Genomic DNA, 19581 nt, shown 5'->3' on the forward strand with positions numbered 1-19581 from the left:
CGTGTCATCCAGTCAGGAAGCAGCGTCATCCATTATCTTATACCCAATGAGAGGCCCAAATACTCCAAGCACGAAGAACCACTTTCAGCTTACTCTATCCTGAGAGGATTATATCCAGTGTACCATATAAGCTAGCAGACCTTAAAGATCATCAAGTCAAAAAGCGAAAAGTCAAAATTCATACAAAATGAACTGTTCTTATTGGTGAAGAATAACAGTGTACTGCACTTATACCATACCAGCACTAGTTTTTAAGAAAGCGTTGAGTTACCTGGAGTTGGAGAAGCTCTGTGTTTCACTCGGCATACTCTGCAACTTCGAATATTAGCTTTCATGGCCAAACCGGTTTCCATTGAGGTGTGGAACCCAAATGGGAAATACAGAGTTGTTAGCACAAAACCCATGCCTGGAACGCGCTGGATAAATCTGTTAATTGAGCAAGATTGTCGAGTCGAAGTAAGTTTCATTTTATTGTTCTTATCTCTTCCGAGTCCTCCTCTTTTGAAAAGTTTATTATTTGATTTTGTTCATGCTCATTCAGATATGCACAGAAAAGAAAACTATACTCTCCGTGGAAGATATCATTGCTCTGATCGGCAACAAGTGCGACGGAGTGATTGGACAGGTATCGTTAATTTGATGGACCAAGTCATTTTGGAACTGCTCAGAAATGATTCTCTTTCTTTTACTTTGGTTTTGGATTTTAGTTTTGATTTTTGGTGTTGTTGAGAGATGCTTGGGTATGCGTTTCAGTTGACAGAAGACTGGGGAGAGGCTCTGTTTTCAGCATTGAGAAGAGCAGGAGGGACAGCTTTCAGTAACATGGCGGTTGGTTACAACAACGTTGATGTCAATGCTGCTAACAAGTATGGTGTTGCTGTTGGAAACACTCCTGTAAGTTCTTTTATTGTTTGATTGTTTGTTTTGTGTATGTGACTCGGTGTCGTGCATTTTGTGCACGTGTTCATTGAGATATCTGATATTTATAGATATTTGACCATGCTATTGCTAGTATTACGATTCTTAACATGTTGTGGACCATGGTATATATACCCATTTAATTAATTTTGTTCAAGGCACCTCCATACATGTACAGCTACTTATTTGCCTTGTTTTAATTGTATTTTGTTCATATATGGTTAAATTTTGGGTTTAGTGTACCGGGAAAAAAGAAGGCAAATACTGAGATCAATTCCATTGTTAATATGGTTAGGGAGTGCTTACAGAGACCACTGCAGAGCTGGCAGCTTCACTTTCTTTATCAGCTGCTAGAAGAATAGTTGAAGCAGATGAGTTCATGAGGGCAGGCCTATATGATGGGTGGCTTCCTAATCTGTACGATCACTTTTATAAGTCACATCTATCAATTTGCTTGTATTTCATATCAGGTGAATGAGTTATAAGTTTCAGATGATCAAGAACAAAGCATGATTTGGCCTTCTTTTTCTGATAGGTTTGTGGGAAACCTGCTTAAAGGACAGACTGTTGGGGTGATTGGAGCTGGTCGCATTGGATCTGCTTATGCCAGAATGATGGTAAATCCTTATAATTCGAACTTCAAATTGAAATTTCTTGAAACTTAATCTAATTTGACCAAGTTGAGTTGAATTTGTTCGGTGCCTAGCTAGACTACTCAGTGGATCCATTATTAAATTACCTGATGATTGTTAGAATTGATTGGATTGAGTTGTGGGGTCATAAATTTAAAAATTAAGAATATATGATACGATTTTCAACTGTTAACGTAAAACTCCCAAGGTATCCTAGATATCTGTCTTATTGCAATCTGTTATATAACTCAACACCAGGACAAGCGATATAATTTATGCTGGAAGTGTAAGGAATAAAGCATCCCTGTTCAACTTCGGATTACAGTGTAATTCACTATGTTGATGAAAGTGTATTTGCTCTAATGTCACAGGTTGAAGGATTCAAGATGAACCTAATTTACTATGATCTTTACCAGGCCACACGCCTAGAAAAGTTTGTGACAGGCATGTCTAAGTAAACCATTGATGTTAATAAGCTCTGTGCTTCTCTTTCTCGGAATGAAAAGAAAAGGAGAATTTAAACAAAAAATCTATGCTCCTTTGGGCTTATGATAATTTGTTCCTGAATTGTAGCTTATGCTGAGTTCCTAAAGGCCAGCGGTGAAAAGCCTGTAACTTGGAAAAGAGCAGCCTCCATGGAAGAGGTGCTCCACGAGGCAGACGTGGTAGGACTTCATGCTATGAGTTTAATGTGCCTTCATTATCTTAAGTTGATAATTAGGTTTCAGAAAAATGATATATTATTGGGACTCTCTGTAGATTAGTCTTCACCCAGTCTTGGACAAAACCACTTATCATCTTGTTAACAAAGAAAGACTAGCAATCATGAAGAAGGTAATTATAATATTTTCTTATTATTGATGATGTGATTTATAAGATTTATCTGCTGCACCTTGCTAACAATATGAAGTCTATTTTTGTAGGAAGCAATCCTTGTAAACTGCAGTAGGGGACCGGTTGTTGATGAAGTAGCTCTTGTGGAACATTTGAGAGAGAATCCTATGTTTAGGGTTGGTCTTGATGTCTTTGAGGTAACCAATTCACACCTACTGTGTCTTAAAACTTGATTCACTGACAGAAGAAAAATAATTGAAGATAAAGTAGTTAATTTTATTGTCTTAGGATGAGCCCTTCATGAAACCTGGGCTTGCTGACATGAAGAATGCAATTGTGGTACCTCACATTGCTTCGGCTTCCAAGGTAATATTGATAGATTCTTTGTAATGCAAACATATTGACATGACCACGGCCTATTAGCCTGCTTCTTTTAAGATTATTTAGTTACAAAAAGTAACAATATTTCCTTCATGATTTATGAAGTGGACACGTGAAGGAATGGCAACACTGGCTGCTCTGAATGTACTGGTATGCACATGAAAGTTCCGTTTCAACAAGTCTCCGTTCTTCTAGCTTTGGCTGTGACTTGATTTCATTGTGAAACTACTAACAGTAGTACTCTTTACCTTCCCAAATTGCAGGGAAAGATTAAAGGATATCCAATTTGGTCCGATTCAAATAGGGTAGAACCATTCCTCAATCCGAATGTGCCACCTCCAGCTGCATCTCCAAGCATTGTCAATTCCAAGGCCTTGGGTAATATAACCTTTCTGACACCACCAAAATCATAGTCGGGGGGAACTAATTTCTCAACTCTTAACTTGAGTTTTGTCACAATTGCAGGTTTACCTGTTTCAAAGCTGTAAGTATGGATCATTGCTGATCGCATAAGGGTCTTCTGGTGCAAATTGTCTAATTTCTTTTAAAGGTTGGAGCATGGCTGCCTCTTGAGAGATCATTTCAGATCATGTCAGTATGAAGAGAGGTGGATAATGTATATCTATTTCACTATCTTATATAACAGACTTTTAAAGACTGTCTATGACTGCCTATGCAATGGCTTAAACTTTGAGCTTTCACATCTATTTGCACGTATGCATGAATGAGTTGGAATTTGTCGGTTAAATTTGAAGCCCGGCCTAGTGCTGAGGCTTTGCTGGATGGATGGCTCTTTTTTGAGGTTTATACTCCTTTATGCAATCTCAAGTACTTAATGAGTGATTTGCGTGCCGTATAAAAATAGCTAATTAAAACAAAAAATAAAAAGTGAAAATACACAAACTTCCCTCAAACTATCACTAAATTATAAACTATGATAATCACCTCCAACGATCGAAAAATAAAAATAGCAATGTCACTGTGTCCTATCCATAAAAGATAATAATTTACTTAAGAATAAATCTTCTCATCAACCACTATTCACTTTCCCACACCTCACAACACCCTATGAACAAAAAAAAAAAAAAAAAAATTGTTAGGTGCGGGATGTGGAGGTAAATAGTGGTTGATGTATAGTAAATCCTTTACCTAAATCCGTTTGAGGTGAGTGCATTACACACCTTCAGATTTCAGAGTTTACTCGGAGAAAAAGGCTAACCGATATTGCACGTACACCATCATCAATTAGCTATTTATACAATTATTCTCTTAACTTTTAAATGGGACTTGGAAAACGATGTACGTATGGCTTGCCTAGCAAGATTTTAAATTTGTCCTGTGCATTAAGGTGTTGGGACTATATATGTTACTTATTTTAGGGGGAGACGTAACCTAATCCCAATAATGTGGATGTGTTTTCATTGAGTATGCCTCGACTTTCCTTGTACTTTGACGATGGAGTGCAAAATAACTTAGGGTGTTGAAGCTTGGAAATTTCATAGGAGTTTCTTTTTCAATTGTCATCTCTTGTTCCATTCTCCTTGAGCTCACTGTACGTATGTAGTGGGATGCTGATCACTTTAAAAAACCCAAGCACGTTAAACAAGTCCCTCAAGTAGTTGGTGTTGGCCGATACTGAAGATCATTTAAGCGAGAAAGATGGACATTTATGTGGATTTTATATAATTTATTAAATATTTAATATTTTTAAAGAAATCAATACCGACAACATTAAATATTTAATAAATACACTACTTCACGTGTCTTTCTTGAACTTAATTTTTTATTTATTTTTGAATAACAACTTAAAAAAAAATATCGGTCACGTTTAATATTGTATAAATAAATTGAGCATCAAGAAATCACCGAAAGCACATACATAATTGAGAGGAGGCGGTCGCAGCACACAGCTTCGGCGTGAGGTCGTTTCTCTATCTTCAAGCTCATGCACGTATGAATTGCTCAGCTGATAAAATTTCCACATCATTAAGCTTTGCAGCAAGCTCAGCGTTCTCTTCCTAAAAGGTGCCGCTAGTTTCTCCGTTGCCATACAAAGGCTGGCATGCAGCATATATATCAAAGTGCTGCTTCTTTCTTATTCATCCCGATCAAATGCAGCATGCGTACGTACGTTGTTGTATATGCGTATTGATGGTTGCTGCAAATAATACCGCTAACGATCGAGATTAATCTATAGCTGTTAGCTTTGCATTGAGCTCGGCATAATTTCTGATCTACCTCATCCCATGCCAGTTGCATGCCTCGAGCCTCATCGATCGAATTGAATCAATGCGTCGATCGGTTATAACTTGTCGACTTGATCAAAAAGCTTCGCAGTCATGATCTTCTCTCTCTTTCCCCCCAACTTGGGGCGATCAAGTTGTTCATAATTATTACGCAAAGCATGCACCGTGGTCATGATGTTCAGAATTAGGTGTAGACGCAACACTAGCGAGCATATATATCTAATTTGTTTCTGCAACATTATCTGGAAGCTAATTTGATCTTCATGATAATATGATTGATCACAAGGTGCAGTACTAAACCTGAAGTACGTTGAAGAATAATTATGAGGTCAGTTTTCTCTTCTTCCAGGCCACTAATTATATATACAGCGCATGTATATATATATATATATATATATATATATATATATATGTATGTATGTATACACGTTCACATGAGTACTGCGCACAGAAGCTTCTAAATTAATGGATGCATCAATTAATAAGCTTGGCATGCAATCATGAGATCTTTATTTTTCTCTTCCTCCCACTTGCGGCGGCTGTCTAGCTAGCTTTCTCAATCTTCATACTTAATAAGCATGAACTCCGACGTCAACCCGAGTACTACCATATATATACGTACATGCAACTTCCAATACAAAAGTGTAACTTACTAGGCGGTCCAAATTCGTTTCAAGATACAACCTTTTGACATGAAAATTTGAAAATTAAATAAAATATTATTTTTTAATAATATTATTATTTTAAAATTTAAAAAATTTGAATTATTTATTATATTTTGTATGAAAATTTAAAAAAATTATAATAATGAAATGAGATGAAACCGTTTCTATATCCAAATGAAACGTACTACAATATAATGTATGTTAAATTACCAAAAAATGTGGATTTTTTATCAAGAGTTCATGATTTTCAAGTTCAAGAAATCCCTTCGTCTCGATCCCACCTAGCCTTTGTAGTCCCGTTACACCAATACATTAGCCCCTCAAAACTACAATATATAATCAATCACAACTTAATTTTTAGTTAAGGATTTTTATAGTGAAGATTTTATTACGAAATATAAATTTAGCCTCCCCAAAGGGAAATTAAACTTATAATTTTATGCGCACCCTTTAAATCAGATTTTCCGGTAATTAATCAAAGAGGACTCATATGAGACTGGGCGGATCAGGGCTTAAAAGTTAAAACGTACTTGTAACCAAATAAATAAAAAATAAAAAATAAAAAAAAAGACCAAATCTATTATTTGCACGTGAAATCTTAAAATTATTAAATTATAATTAGGAGTAACAAAAACATGATCAAAGCATCCAATTGGACAATATATATAGAAGTACTATGTGGTATTATTTTGGCCAAAAAGGGGGACAAATCAAAGTATCAATGTCTCCCACTCATTTCTTAATTCGATGATCTTTCTGCTCAATCACCCAAATAAAAAAATAAATTAATAGATAAGATTTATTAATGTGAAAATGTACACGTAAGTAGATTAAAAAAATACTTATATTTTTTAAATATTTCTATGATTGACGTCATGCATAGACTATACACTAAACAGTGATAAACAGTGTGTCACACGTAAATATATAAATGCAGAAGCTACTTTCGAATATTCAGAATACGATGTTGTTAATTGGACCCACAGGAATATTGATTCGGCCGGATCCCACAGACTTCCAGCCAGTAAAGTCATGCCACATGGCGAAACAGTCTCCTTCCGAGACAGTGTAATAAGGACTAGGAGTAGAAGCGGAGGCATCGTAATTCTCACTGTCGTCTTCTTAGAGACAAGCCGATTTTACGTACCTTCCACCCAGTCTCTCTGAGCATCAGAACTTTCGGCGTTCCATCCCGGTAAATGGCCGATTACGAGCCGCTAAGGGATGTCGAAGAGCAACTTCAGACCAACAGGAGAGCCACGCGTGTCGCCTCCCTGGATGTCTTTCGCGGCCTCTGCGTCTTCGTGAGCTTGCCGCTTCAATTTTTTTGTTACTCTGTTTTTTTTTTGGCTTGAAATTCTGATTTCTCACTCGCTTCGTTACTTTTCAAGTTTGTGTTTAAGAAATATTGTTTCTATATCTGTTTTGCTTCAATGGACATGTTTTTTCTTTATTAGTCAACCGTGATCCACCATTTGTTCCTGAGAAAATATAGGACAAGAAATCAGTTAGTTATTGTTCTACATATTCATGTATAGATGCTTCACTAGGATCCGAGTAACTTACTTTTATTTAACTAAGCAAATAAAAAATGTGAATTAATTATTTTTTTTTTTTTTATGGAAGATACAAATTTTATAACTTTCTCTTGTTTGGCTAGTCACTTGTTTTATTGAAAGTTGAATAAGATGTTATTGTTATAATATTATTTTTATTTTGAAATTTAAAAAAATTGAATTGTTTATTAAATTTTGTATGGGAATTTATGAAAGTTGTAATAATTATATGAGATGAGATAGTTTGATTTTATGAAACCAAACCAGCGTCCGGAACAGAATGCAAAAACAGCCATAGAAATGGATTTTTCATGGGTATATTATAAGCAACAATAATTTATAATATTTATAGTGGATGTTAGTGGTTGCTACATTGCTTGCTTTTCCAGCTCATGATGCTAGTTGATTATGGCGGGTCGGTTTTCCCCGTAATTTCTCATTCCCCATGGGATGGCATTCACTTGGCTGATTTTGTGATGCCTTTCTTTCTTTTCATTGCTGGGCTTTCTCCTGCTCTTGCGTACAAGGTACTGATACAATTTTCCACCAAGGAAGCTGACTTGTTTTTTTAGTATTCATGATCAGTATGTTTAATGACTAAAGTTAGCAGCTTTCCATTTGCAATTTCAGAAAGTACCCAACAGAGCAGAGGCTACATGGAAAGCAGTGCTTAGGGCAGTGAAGCTTTTTCTTCTGGGAGTTCTTCTTCAAGGTAAAGTTTGTTGATAACTTCCAGTGTAAACCCTTTGGTTCACATATTGTCATGCATATGTGAATTTGTCTTATTAACAGGGCGTGCTGAGTCCTTAAAGCACCCTTTTGGTGGGGCGGGGCTCAGAAGGGGATTGAAAGAAGATGTTAATTTGTAGCTCTTTTCAACATATATATGACGTGTATTTGCAATGACGAGTTTATGGTTGGAATCTGATCTTTATTTTGTTATTGTTCTATTGACTTTATATCTGTCATTTTGTATTTTTTGGGTGTAAGAGTCACTTGATTTCAGGTGGTTATCTGCATGGAGTCAATTCGCTGACATATGGTGTTGACATCGAAAAAATAAGGTGGATGGGCGTTTTGCAGGTGGGCATAATCTCCATTCAATCTTACTTCTAAAAGAAAAAGAGAACTATATTTGCTGTTTTAGAATCTTTAAACATCGTACTCTTTTTTAAAAAAGTTGTTAGATCTGTAACTCATATGAAAAAATTATTTTTCTAATATAGACCTCACTTTTTTTTCAAAGAGAATTTGTCGTATTTATATACTCTAAAACTATATCTAGCATTACTAAGAGAAAAACCTCCATTCAAAATATTTGAACTCGCTAATAACCATCTAATATTTCTGCAAGAGTAGTGTTGTATATATTTACAATTTTACGTATAAGACTATTTTGTCAGTTTCTTTTTAAAATTTAAATTTTATAATTTTCAATATATCAATAATATTTGACAAGTGAGAAAGTAAGTTTTTTATAAATTTGTTCAAATACAGTAATATTTTTCTTTATGCAAAGTGAAGCTACACGGCACTAGTACTCTGCCTGCAATTTTTACTTGAGAAGTAATTTAACTTTCCACATGGACAAGTGATCATCATGACAAGTGGCTTACGTGGTGGCCGCCTGCTTTGGAGAATGATTGGACTGTAGAATATGTTGCAGAAAAAATCACATCTTTATTTCATCTCCTTCTTCTAAACTCATTGTCATTTACTACAGAGGATATCTATTGGATACATTGTTGCGGCTTTATGTGAGATCTGGCTTACATGTCGGACGTGGAGGCAAGGAGGTTTCTTTAAGAGTTACTTCTGGCATTGGTAAGGTCTTAATTTTGGGTACTGTAATATAATGTTACAGGTTTCAAGGCTGCAACACGTATTAGTAACTTCAAATGCGATATCATCCACCTTCAATGTTCAATAATCAGTCCTGTTTATTGGTGCCGGCCTAGATTATTTTTTCTCCCTTCCTCTCATAAGACGTTGATGGTGGGACCATTGTCTGGTGCAATGGTAAAATGTCGGGGGCCTGCCAACTACAAGTCTGTATTTTGAGTTTTGGACTCTTGAGAATGGCTGTTTCATGCAAAGTTCTGGAAGGGTGGGATCATATCCAGGCCACCCCTCACAGGATTCCACTTAAGGGAGATCGGCATTGGATAATGATTCTTTTATAGGTTGATAAGCTCGCTGATAATCCTCCCAAAATTTAGTAACAAATGGATATGTGTGTGTAATTGTGCTGGAGATGGCCGACTTCATCAGTGGTCTTAGATGTTGACTTGAATGTCACTGGAAAATAAACGAAAAAAGAAAATAACTTGGTTAGAATCATGAAGATGATTGTAAAAACAAGGCATTTAAGGCATGACTTTGCATTACTTGTGCAAGGGGGGGAAGGATACCAATTGTTCGAGTAACCATTACTCCAAAAGGTTGATTTTCCCAATTTGGTACTTATCCAGTGTTTAGGAATCTAGATTGCAACTCAACTGAAAATAGTATTTATCCCATATTTAGATCACTTGACTTACTCTTTTCTGTGCCCATAGATATCAGACGAGAACAGAGGGAGAAACTATCAGCTTTTTTGTGCCCATAGCTTTGATTTTCTATCAGCTTTGTTTCATTTATATTTTCTTAATTGTAGGTGCATTGCATTTTCACTGTCAGCAGTATACATGCTGCTATTGTATGGTCTATATGTTCCAAATTGGCAATTCACAGCACCAGCCTTGGCATCTTCTTTGTCTCCATCAAATGATAGCAATGTTTACATGGTGAGAGCAGAGTCAGTAATCAGCACATTCCCTACATTCTTCCTGTACATGGTTCACTTTCCTTATCGTGGTCAATGATTTGCTATAGCTGTATAAAGGCGTGGTTTAGCGCTTAGATTAAATTCATGTCAGGACTCTGTGTATGTGTGTGCACGCACATGTATTTCTTTTCTTTTATATAGTTCAGCCATTAAGCCAGCTAGTTAAGGTATGTATGGTGTTTCAATTTCCCACCTAGTTGTTTTGCGTGTAGAAGTACTTGTTAAAAGTTCATTACTTGAACTAACCTAATTCATGGACGCATGCTGGTTTATATCTTCTAGGTGAGATGTGCGGTGAGAGGTGATCTTGGACCTGCCTGTAATTCTGCTGGAATGATCGACCGCTATATTCTAGGTGTTGATCATCTATACATGAAACCTGCTTACAGGAACCTGAAGGTATCTGTAAGTTGAAAATTCTTGTCAATATTGTGCAACAGATGGATAACAATTCCAATTTATAGGAGTGCAAAATATCCGATGGCCAAGAGTGTTCACCTCCATGGTGTGATGCTCCTTTTGATCCTGAAGGTATCTTAAGGTGGTCAACGAAATCCTCATTGTTGTCATAATTTATTCATTGAGATAGGTTCTTTCTGTATTTTGTTTGGTTCACTTCAATTTCATACACAACTTGCTCAGTTCATCTGGATTTCTATTTCGCATATTAGTTTTGAATCCAAATGGTACACTCGTGAATCAGTGAATGCAGATTTGGCATGATAATATTAAAAAACATGGATTATGACAAGGACCAAACTTCCATTTTGCATAAATAACTGCTCTTTAATTCGTCCATCTTTCAACTCGGTATTAATTCGTAAGACATTGCTACATGTTGTCAGCTCCTTAACAGCAGCTGTGACTTGCATTTTTGGTCTTCAATATGGACACATTCTTGCTGACTTACAGGTGATATATTTTAGCCAATCTTGACGACCTTCCCCTTGTTTTAAAAGTACTATGTCATATCCTCAATTATCTGCACAAAGATGTTGTATACTAGTGGGACCTTGAACACCAATTTAGTGGAGAAGCTCATTATGAAACTAAAAAGATCATGAGAAAATATCTAAAAAACATAGAGTCCTTGTTATTTTTTCAGGACCACAAGGGGCGCTTAACTAAATGGTCCTTGTTATCAATTTCTTCGTTTATCCTTGGACTGTTGCTTGCTTTCACAGGTATGTACTTCAATCTCTAAAACTTTTTGGCTTTCATATCGACCAGTACCGTATGTACTTCATATATAGGGAAGCCAAACTAATATATAATATTTATTTATTGTTTTTTAGATATAGTAATGCTACGTACAGTCGTGGAGTGCGCAAGCACTGTGCATGATACTGAAAATATATTTATTTATCTAACAACATATGTAATTTGTTAAATAATTATTACAAGGTATCTTTAGGTATTCTTTAAAATAGCATGATACTGAAAATATATATGTAATTTTTTTTGTATCAGGCATCCCTGTGAATAAATCTCTGTATACAGTCAGTTATATGTTGATTACTTCTGCATCTGCGGGGATCACATTTTGTGCTTTATACTTGTTGGTGAGTTCTCGGAGTCAATCCTTGCTCCTTGAAGGGTTGACCACTTATACATCATACATGGAAACATTTCTTATGTTGAATGTCCTTCTGAATTTTCCTTCCAAGAAAGAAACTTGATGGTATTAGCTGTAAAGTTCATGTCAGGATCGTTTACATTCACATCTTGTATTTTTTTTTTTTCCAGACAGTACTCTTTTCATTATGCTGCATCTGAATTAGACCATCATGCATGCCTGCAACATTTAAATTTGCTTCTTGTCATTCAGTGTGGACGAAAGAAGTTCATGAGTTAAGATTCATGAAAATAACCTAACATTACAAACATGTAAAAAAAAAAAAATGTTTTGCAGGTAGATGTTTACGGTTACAGACGCTTAACATCTGTGTTGGAGTGGATGGGAATGCATTCTTTGAGCATCTTTGTTCTCATAACTTCTAACTTAGCTATCATTGCCATTCAAGGATTCTACTGGACTGCTCCCGAAAATAATGTTGTGAGTGTTGAGGAATAATCTTACATTATTTGTGGATAAAGTCTTAGGCATATTTATAAGGAATAAGCAATCATCTCTTGTATAACCGGTTTTATGAGATGAGTTAGATCCATGAATTTCTTCATGGTATCAGAGCATGCCACAGGACGAATGGGGGCCACGCTACTTACCCTTTGACAAGGACCATGAAAAATACTGGCCTGCACGTAAGGAAGGGTATTGAGGAATAATCTTACATTGCCTGTGGATAAGGTCTTAGGCATGTTTATAAAGAATGAGCAAGTCTCTCTTGTAAAACCGGTTTTATGAGATGATTTAGGTCCATAAATTTCTTTAGTAAGTAATTAAGCCGGGTAGAAACTTCTTAAACCAACACAATACATATATATGTTAGCTGCAACTTTTCTTATTTTTACAGGTCCACTGGATCATATCACGTTTTGTGCACGCATGACAAGGGCATCAACTTCCTGTCTGTTGGTTAAGCTTTTGGATCTATCCTTAATCAGATATTACGCATGACATGTATCTTTTGTGTTACTCTTCATGATGCTTAAAATAATTCTTTTGTTGCTTTCCAGTTTTACGGTAATAATCATGGAGGTTAGAAAAGATGGTAGAAAGAAGAGAACTCTAGTTGGTGTAGCCAATCAATCTTGTTGCAGACTGTTGTGATTCTTTATTATTCATCCTTTTCTTTTGTACAGAAGACAAGGGTGAGTAATGAATGGTGTCCTGTAGTCGCTTATAACTGAAACGTTGAGTAATTTACACTTCAAATGTACAGAAGAATTATGAAGTGTTGAACCTTTTCTAGTCCATCATTAAACTCCTCGATGGAATGTTTGTATGATTAGTGGTAGACTTCCTGAAAGTGAATTTGGTGATGGCATGTTATCTTTTGTTTCCAACAATAATGGGACACTGAAGTTAAGTTACAAGATTAAAAAGGTGATGATTCTAATTTCTAGGCAGGGACGGAAGTAGGATTTGGTATGTGGGGGCGTTTAGCAAAGTGTATTGTATGTAAGATGAACGATAACTAACATTTAAGGTAGCAGAATGTGCCACTAACATTTAATATTTAACTATATAAGGTAGTTATCTAGGGATAACTAAACTATTGAAACCGTCAATCTGAACCTCTCACTTGAGCTCTATCAGATTTAGATGAATAATAAAAATTAAGATAGAAATAGTTATGTGAGACTTGTTGAAACAAACGATAAAAATTAGGTATATGGTTTCATCTATTCACTCTTAATTGTTAATTCGATGGTAGTATATATATACTTACTAACAAAACTAATCCAAATTAATAATTTAGCTAGTAGAAGACTTGAAAATAAAAGTGTAAATAAATAGGAAAAATGAGATTGTAGACTTACCAAATAGCTTATAAAAAGAGACTAATATATTTTCTTACCTCTTATGAGATGTTAAAAAAAATAAAAATGTGAGATTTTATTAATGACAAAAAATAGATGTGAGTATGAAAAATTGTTTAAAAACTAAAAGAAATCTAAGGGCTCGTTTGTTTTCAGAGATGAGATGAGATAAGTTGAGATTAAAGTTAAAAAGTTGAATAAAATATTGTTAAAATATATTTTTTTAATATTATTTTTGTTTTGAGATTTGAAAAAGTTGAATTGTTTATTTTATTTTATGTGAAAATTTGAGAAAGTTGTAATGATGAGGTGAGGTAAAATGAGATCAGATGAGATGAGATGTTTTCTAAAATTAAACGAGATCTAAATAACTAAGTAAAGTAAGATTTTTTAAAATGTTTTGAAGAAGAAATTATCTTTATAGTACAACATCTTTAAAAAAACCATATACTAAAACATCAAAACGTAGGTCTGCCCCTGTTTCTGTGAAAAAAAAAAAAAAAAAAAAAGTTAATTATTCCGAGACTGGGAAGCCAAATTGGAAGTGAGACCTAGAACCGGACTAGTTACCTGAAGCTGGGGAATGAAAGGGAGGCCCCTGAGACAATGCAGTTACTTCTCACTGCCTGAAAAGCAGCCTGGAGTCTGTCTACACATCGGGTTAGTTTCTGTAGCAGAGTAACAGAAGGAGTACAAAATGCAGCTCAAAAGTGAAACTTGTCAGATTCACACTGAACATGATTGCGGTGGACCTCATTGTCCATAGCTAGAGCTCAATCGATGGCATCCAACAGCTTTTACAATTTCCCCACCCGCCGAAGAAAAACTGAGTTTGTAAGTCCGAAAGAAGTTGCGTTTGGGACAAGTTGGGAAGTTAGAAGAGTGGTTGGTGTTTTAATCTATACTAAAACATTAATCATATCCTGACATAACTGATGCTCCATATCATGTACTAGCTTCTGTATATTATCATATTAAATTCTATTTTCACTATCGACTTATTTGAACTTTACTTCGAAGTGTTAATTCGCAAACCTTGGTTTATGAAGCAAGGAAGGAGACCCGGGACACCAAATTATCCCATTCCAGTATTATCTTATTCAAACTTCGCAATTTAATATTGGGTTGGAGACAAATTAATGAGTTTATGGCCAGACAACCGTATTCCACTGTATGCACTGCTGTTTCCTTCTGATCATCAATGATTAATGGACCCACCAAATGTTGATTCCCTAAGATTAATTAGTGGTTTAATTTGTTAATATTTATACCGTTAAGGCGCGCACAGGCATTGTTTAATAAACAAACAAATAAACATTCGTGCCATGTAAATGCATCGTGTCTTCGTAATGAACATATATATAATTATATATATAATAGCTGTAGTACAGTCTGATGTCAATGCTGTAAGCTCTTGTTATGTAGTGTCTGTTCCTAATCTAGTACATTCTGATGTCACTGTTGTAAGCTCTGGTAATGTAGTGTCTGTTCCTGATCTTAGCAATGTAATAGCTGAGCGCTATAGTGTTTGTTGAATGAAATTTGAAGTTTCAAAAAATAATAATAATAACCACCATTTATTTAGCTGTGTCACATTTTGTAAGAAAATGTGAAGTATTACTGCTCAAACAGTAATAATTATTATTATTTTTATTCAAGAGAAATAATATTTTACCTCATACTTTGACCGCTTCAATTTTTTAAAAATTAAAGAAAGTAATTTTAAGTGTATTGATGTATTTTTTTTATTTTTTAAAAATATTTAAATATATTAAAAAAATATAAATAAATACACTATCGGTCAAATGAGGGGGCTACTCTACCGCCAGAGTAGCCTGACTCTTTTCCTCAAACTTCTTATCTATTATTATTGGTTTTGAAAAAATAAAAACATTAAAGTTACTTGTAGCGCCTGTAATTTAATTACAAAGAAAATGGAACCTACAATGGAGGCATTTAGTCTCTTTTGTTTTTACAATTCTTCTTAATTCATCTAATCTAATTATTATAATATTTTTAAATTTTTACATAAAATAAAATAAATAATTTAACTTTTTTAAATTTTAATATAAAAATAATATTAAAAAATATATTCTAATAAAATTTTATTTAATTTTTAACTTGAATCTCAACTTATTTTATCTCATTTAAAAAAACAAACGAGATAATTATGAACTCGAAATCAATCTCGATCATTGCATACAGGATCTTGAATCATACATATAGCAAATTCAGTGTCACACATCAAGTCAAATAACTTGAGTCCACTAACATAAAATCAAAATCAGGGAATAAATAGCCTTTTCAATCTCCTTATTATGATCTTGGCATTATGGCAAGAATTGTCTCCATGCATGCATGTAAATATTCTTCTTGCAGAGCCAATCTCACAATCTCAGTTCTATAATAATATAAAGAAGATAATGATTGGTCTATATGTTTATATATATATATATATTCAGAAAATTCAGAAAAGGGGGATATATTTATTCAACTCTAAGATGTAAACAAAATTAGCACTGCTACTGTCATGGCTGTACTTTACTTCCATATATGCATGCCAATGCCAGCATGCTCATCCTCGTGTGTGTGCAATCATGATGAATCATCATCCTCTTTTTCTTTTCATGCAAGAAGCCTTCGCTGTCATTTTAAGTTTTATAATCGATTGCATTCGCCACGATTGAGTTGTATTTTGAAAAAAAAATAATAATAATAATAATTATTAATGCTGTTATCCCTCCACGCGAGAAAAATACATTTCATAGCTAATGATCGCTAATAATTGTGAGAATGACGAGTCCTTTTTCGTCATTTCATATATATTAGAAACAGTATTTCTTGGGTAAACCTAAAGTCACGTCTCTACTCCAGAATCTGTCTTTGGAAAATAGCGGGGTCCGCTTTTATGAAAAAGTGTGGGCCCATGATCTAACGTGCGCCAGGGAAAGCGGGACCACCGTCAGTCGACTCTCCAAGAAATATAACCGTTGAGCCGATCGAAATTAAAAGCTTACCTGCCCCCCTTCCCGCATTCTCCAACGGTTAGAAGAAGGCTCTGGAAACTGGAAAGTGGAAACGGCATGATGTGGGCGCCGGACGTGGACAAATACACGTTTCAAATATTTTGCACAAAATCGGAGGGTTTCTCTTAATTAAAATAAACTAATAAAACCAATATTTTTTTTTCGAGTAAATATATATGTATAGTTTGCGAATAACCTATTTGAGGCATCTGTTAATTAGAGCTGGCGTGTATTAATGAGTTATTATATTAATAAATAATATTATATAAAGTCATGAAATATATAAACGCTACATAATTATTTTAAGAAATAATAAAATTTATTATTAAAAAATTAATTTTTTTTCATATAAATCATGTATTTATTTAATTTTTTTAAAAAAATTACGCAGCGCTTGAGCACTCTACAACTGTAAATATTATTTCTTTATATTATAAGTTTGTGTAAAAACAATCTATAGTAAAATTTAATTTATAAAATCCAAAACTTAAAATTTTTTCTCCAAATTAAATTATATCACGTAAAATTTATAACCATGTTATCCATGTCTTGGGTAACAATAGAGATAGCCGTTAGATCTACTAAAATTAACGGTGATATGAGAAGTTATATTTATAGTTATAAAATATGCAAGATTCGTATTTGTTTTAAAAAAAATAGATAAATTTAAAATTTATGTAATAAATTATTCTTTAATAATAGATCTCGTTTCTTTTTAAATTAGTGTTTAAAATTTATAATTGTATTTAGTATTAATCTAATAATATTTGTCAGCTGTGCCACGTGGAAGCTCGTTTAGCATTTTTTTTTTTTTTTTGGGAGATAGCTCGTTTAGCAATTTAGCACACAGGCACACTGCTGCAAGTCCGATTAATATAGCCTTAATTTACCCAAACTACCTTTCAAATAATAGAAAGTGGTCAATCGAGCCAAGGTCTCAGACTCTCAAGCCACACTTCTCGAGCCACGCAAATGCATCATGCATGCTTCTCTTTTTGTTCCCATCCGGCCAACGTGGAATTTCACTGATGAACAATGATACCGAATGAAACCAAGTTGTGAGATAGGATAACAGTAAAATTAATGATCATTATCCTTTTAATAAATCGAGATTTGATTAACATTTCGTGTAATATAGGGGTTTCTCATTTTATTAATTTGTCTATTATTCTTTCTAAAATTATATATTTATAGATAGATAAATGTTTTAATCATAAATAATTTACACAAAAAATAAATTCATAAATTGTCGTAACTTATATAATACGCTAGATTATAAAGTTACTTTTATTATAAAATAGATTTAATATATCATCTGAATCAATGTCAGAACTTGTGAGTTTACTTTTGTAGAATATCTTCGTGGCTATAACTCTTCTCTTATAGATAAAGAGTAAGAATAGTGTTATATATACATATAATTTTACTTATTATTTTACAACATGTGAATAAATAATTTTTTTGTAAATTTCTTCTTTAAGTACATTTAGCATTTTCTAATCCTAGAATCAAGTTCAAAATATACAACTCATACGCAAGTCCTTTTGTAGAACGGTGTATCCCACTAAAAAATAATAAATTTTGTTTATATTTTTCAAAATATAAACTTGTGATTTATCATATTTGTCATTTTATCCGAATGCTTAAATATGTGTATTTTTAAAGGAAAATATTAAATATATTTAAGAAAAACTTGTTTTTTCATATAGTTATTGATATGCTGAAAATTATGAAATTTAAAATTTAAAATTTGAATTTTAAAATAAAACTAGCAAAACAAGTTTTGTAAATAAAAGTATTAAGTACATATAATATTACTCATATTTAAATAGAATAATAAAAATCATAAATTACATATTAATTAAGTGAATTTATGTGATGAAAGAATTCTTTATAGCTTTTTTTGGTAAATCATTACTCTATTTATAGGTTTAGGATGATCTGTATAGACTTTTAAATAAGGAAAATTCTTCTTATAAGTAATTTCATGCATCAAATTGTGTATTAATATTAAATATAAGGTCTTTTTTATTTATTTTTATAATAAAAAAATTATATAAATATTAATACGTAATTTATTGTGCTATACCGCTTATACTCAGCAATTCTCAATAAATAAAATAATTTGATGATTGTGATTCGAAGGCCCAAGATGTCGGTTGTGTGACGCAAGTGGAACTAAACACCAAATGGATGAAAGAGAAGAATGAGGGAACATCGTTCTCCATGTTCATTATCTACATCGTACCATTTCAAGCAGGCTCGAAAAATAACGCCGTTGGTGGCTAAGGACAATACCACCCAGACGCATCCAGGACGATGACGAGGACGAGGATGAAGACGAGGACGAGGATTCTACCAGATATGATCGAAAAAGAAATTTCGGTATTTTTATTATCCCGTCACTATTTTGTTTTATTTAAGTATGGAGGGTTTTAATAATTGTACAAACGTGCACCTACGAAAAATTTTAATTCCACGTCAGATGCAAAATTTAAGAATTACGTTTGGTTACAAAATCGATAAAATAAAATGAGATAAAAGTTAAAAGATTTTATTTAAATATAAATTTTTAATATTATTTTTATTTTAAAATTAAAAAAATAAATTATTTATTATATTTTGTGTAAGAATTTAAAAAATTAAAATAATTAGATAAAATAAATGAGATAATTTCTACAATCAAACAAATTCAAAAGTCAAAAATTTTAATAGAAAATAATTTAGTCACAAAATGATTATATAAAAATAAATTCACAAATTGATATGATTTGATGTGGTACGTCAAATTGTAAAGTTATTTTTATTATAAAATAGGTCTAACAAATTTTATAAAACTACATCAATTTGTGATTTATTTTGTATAATTTTTTGTGTACATAGCCGATCTCAATTTTAATTATGTGCACCAAACTCAGGCAAACAAAAAAAGCCCTTCGTGAGTGAAACATCAAAAACTTTGGCCATATTTAGAGTTAAATAAAAAATCTTTCTGAGATTTTTTCTTTAATCTAGGGTCAAAAACAAATACGCTCCTCAATCTCCTTAGAAT

The 19581-nt window shown here is 33.4% G+C and overlaps 2 protein-coding genes across 5 annotated transcripts; both read left to right on the plus strand.

The window, feature by feature from the left end:
* The first annotated feature begins 143 nt into the window (after positions 1-143).
* On the plus strand, positions 144-3456 carry LOC121254277 (glycerate dehydrogenase). The gene is made up of 13 exons (XM_041154247.1): positions 144-456; positions 542-625; positions 754-894; positions 1214-1335; positions 1454-1535; positions 1922-1994; positions 2124-2215; positions 2310-2384; positions 2474-2581; positions 2673-2750; positions 2871-2915; positions 3029-3143; positions 3231-3456. Exons 1-13 carry the CDS (start codon positions 334-336, stop codon positions 3251-3253), a joined length of 1161 nt encoding a protein of 386 aa, XP_041010181.1. The 5' UTR covers positions 144-333; the 3' UTR covers positions 3254-3456.
* A 1226-nt stretch (positions 3457-4682) lies between these two features.
* On the plus strand, positions 4683-14114 carry LOC121254278 (heparan-alpha-glucosaminide N-acetyltransferase-like). Of its 4 annotated transcripts, none has more exons than XM_041154251.1 (15): positions 4683-5339; positions 6663-6980; positions 7622-7759; positions 7863-7944; positions 8239-8315; positions 8956-9056; positions 9889-10018; positions 10342-10458; positions 10524-10600; positions 10905-10971; positions 11165-11243; positions 11530-11621; positions 11972-12115; positions 12534-12587; positions 13973-14114. In XM_041154251.1, exons 2-14 carry the CDS (start codon positions 6876-6878, stop codon positions 12567-12569), a joined length of 1245 nt encoding a protein of 414 aa, XP_041010185.1. In that variant the 5' UTR covers positions 4683-5339; positions 6663-6875; the 3' UTR covers positions 12570-12587; positions 13973-14114. The 4 variants fall into 4 exon arrangements, with proteins under 4 accessions (XP_041010185.1, XP_041010184.1, XP_041010183.1 ...); XM_041154250.1 differs by lacking the exon at positions 13973-14114 and adding an exon at positions 12697-12934; XM_041154249.1 differs by lacking the exon at positions 13973-14114 and having other exon boundaries at positions 12534-12934.
* The last annotated feature ends 5467 nt before the right edge of the window (positions 14115-19581 follow it).

The sequence above is a fragment of the Juglans microcarpa x Juglans regia genome, chromosome 3D, assembly GCF_004785595.1.
Source record: "Juglans microcarpa x Juglans regia isolate MS1-56 chromosome 3D, Jm3101_v1.0, whole genome shotgun sequence".
NCBI classification, from domain to species: Eukaryota; Viridiplantae; Streptophyta; class Magnoliopsida; order Fagales; family Juglandaceae; genus Juglans; species Juglans microcarpa x Juglans regia.

What these genes read in the sequence shown, in the direction of transcription:
- LOC121254277 (XM_041154247.1), top strand. Translation starts at nt 334, where the DNA reads ATGGCCAAACCGGTTTCCATTGAGGTGTGGAACCCAAATGGGAAATAC. An exon ending in TTGCTGTTGGAAACACTCCT is followed by an intron (nt 895 to 1,213) that starts GTAAGTTCTTTT and finishes TAATATGGTTAG; the next exon opens with GGAGTGCTTACAGAGACCAC. An exon ending in TTGGTCTTGATGTCTTTGAG is followed by an intron (nt 2,582 to 2,672) that starts GTAACCAATTCA and finishes TTATTGTCTTAG; the next exon opens with GATGAGCCCTTCATGAAACC.
- LOC121254278 (XM_041154251.1), top strand. Translation starts at nt 6,876, where the DNA reads ATGGCCGATTACGAGCCGCTAAGGGATGTCGAAGAGCAACTTCAGACC. An exon ending in TCTGGGAGTTCTTCTTCAAG is followed by an intron (nt 7,945 to 8,238) that starts GTAAAGTTTGTT and finishes ACTTGATTTCAG; the next exon opens with GTGGTTATCTGCATGGAGTC. An exon ending in GGTGGATGGGCGTTTTGCAG is followed by an intron (nt 8,316 to 8,955) that starts GTGGGCATAATC and finishes CATTTACTACAG; the next exon opens with AGGATATCTATTGGATACAT.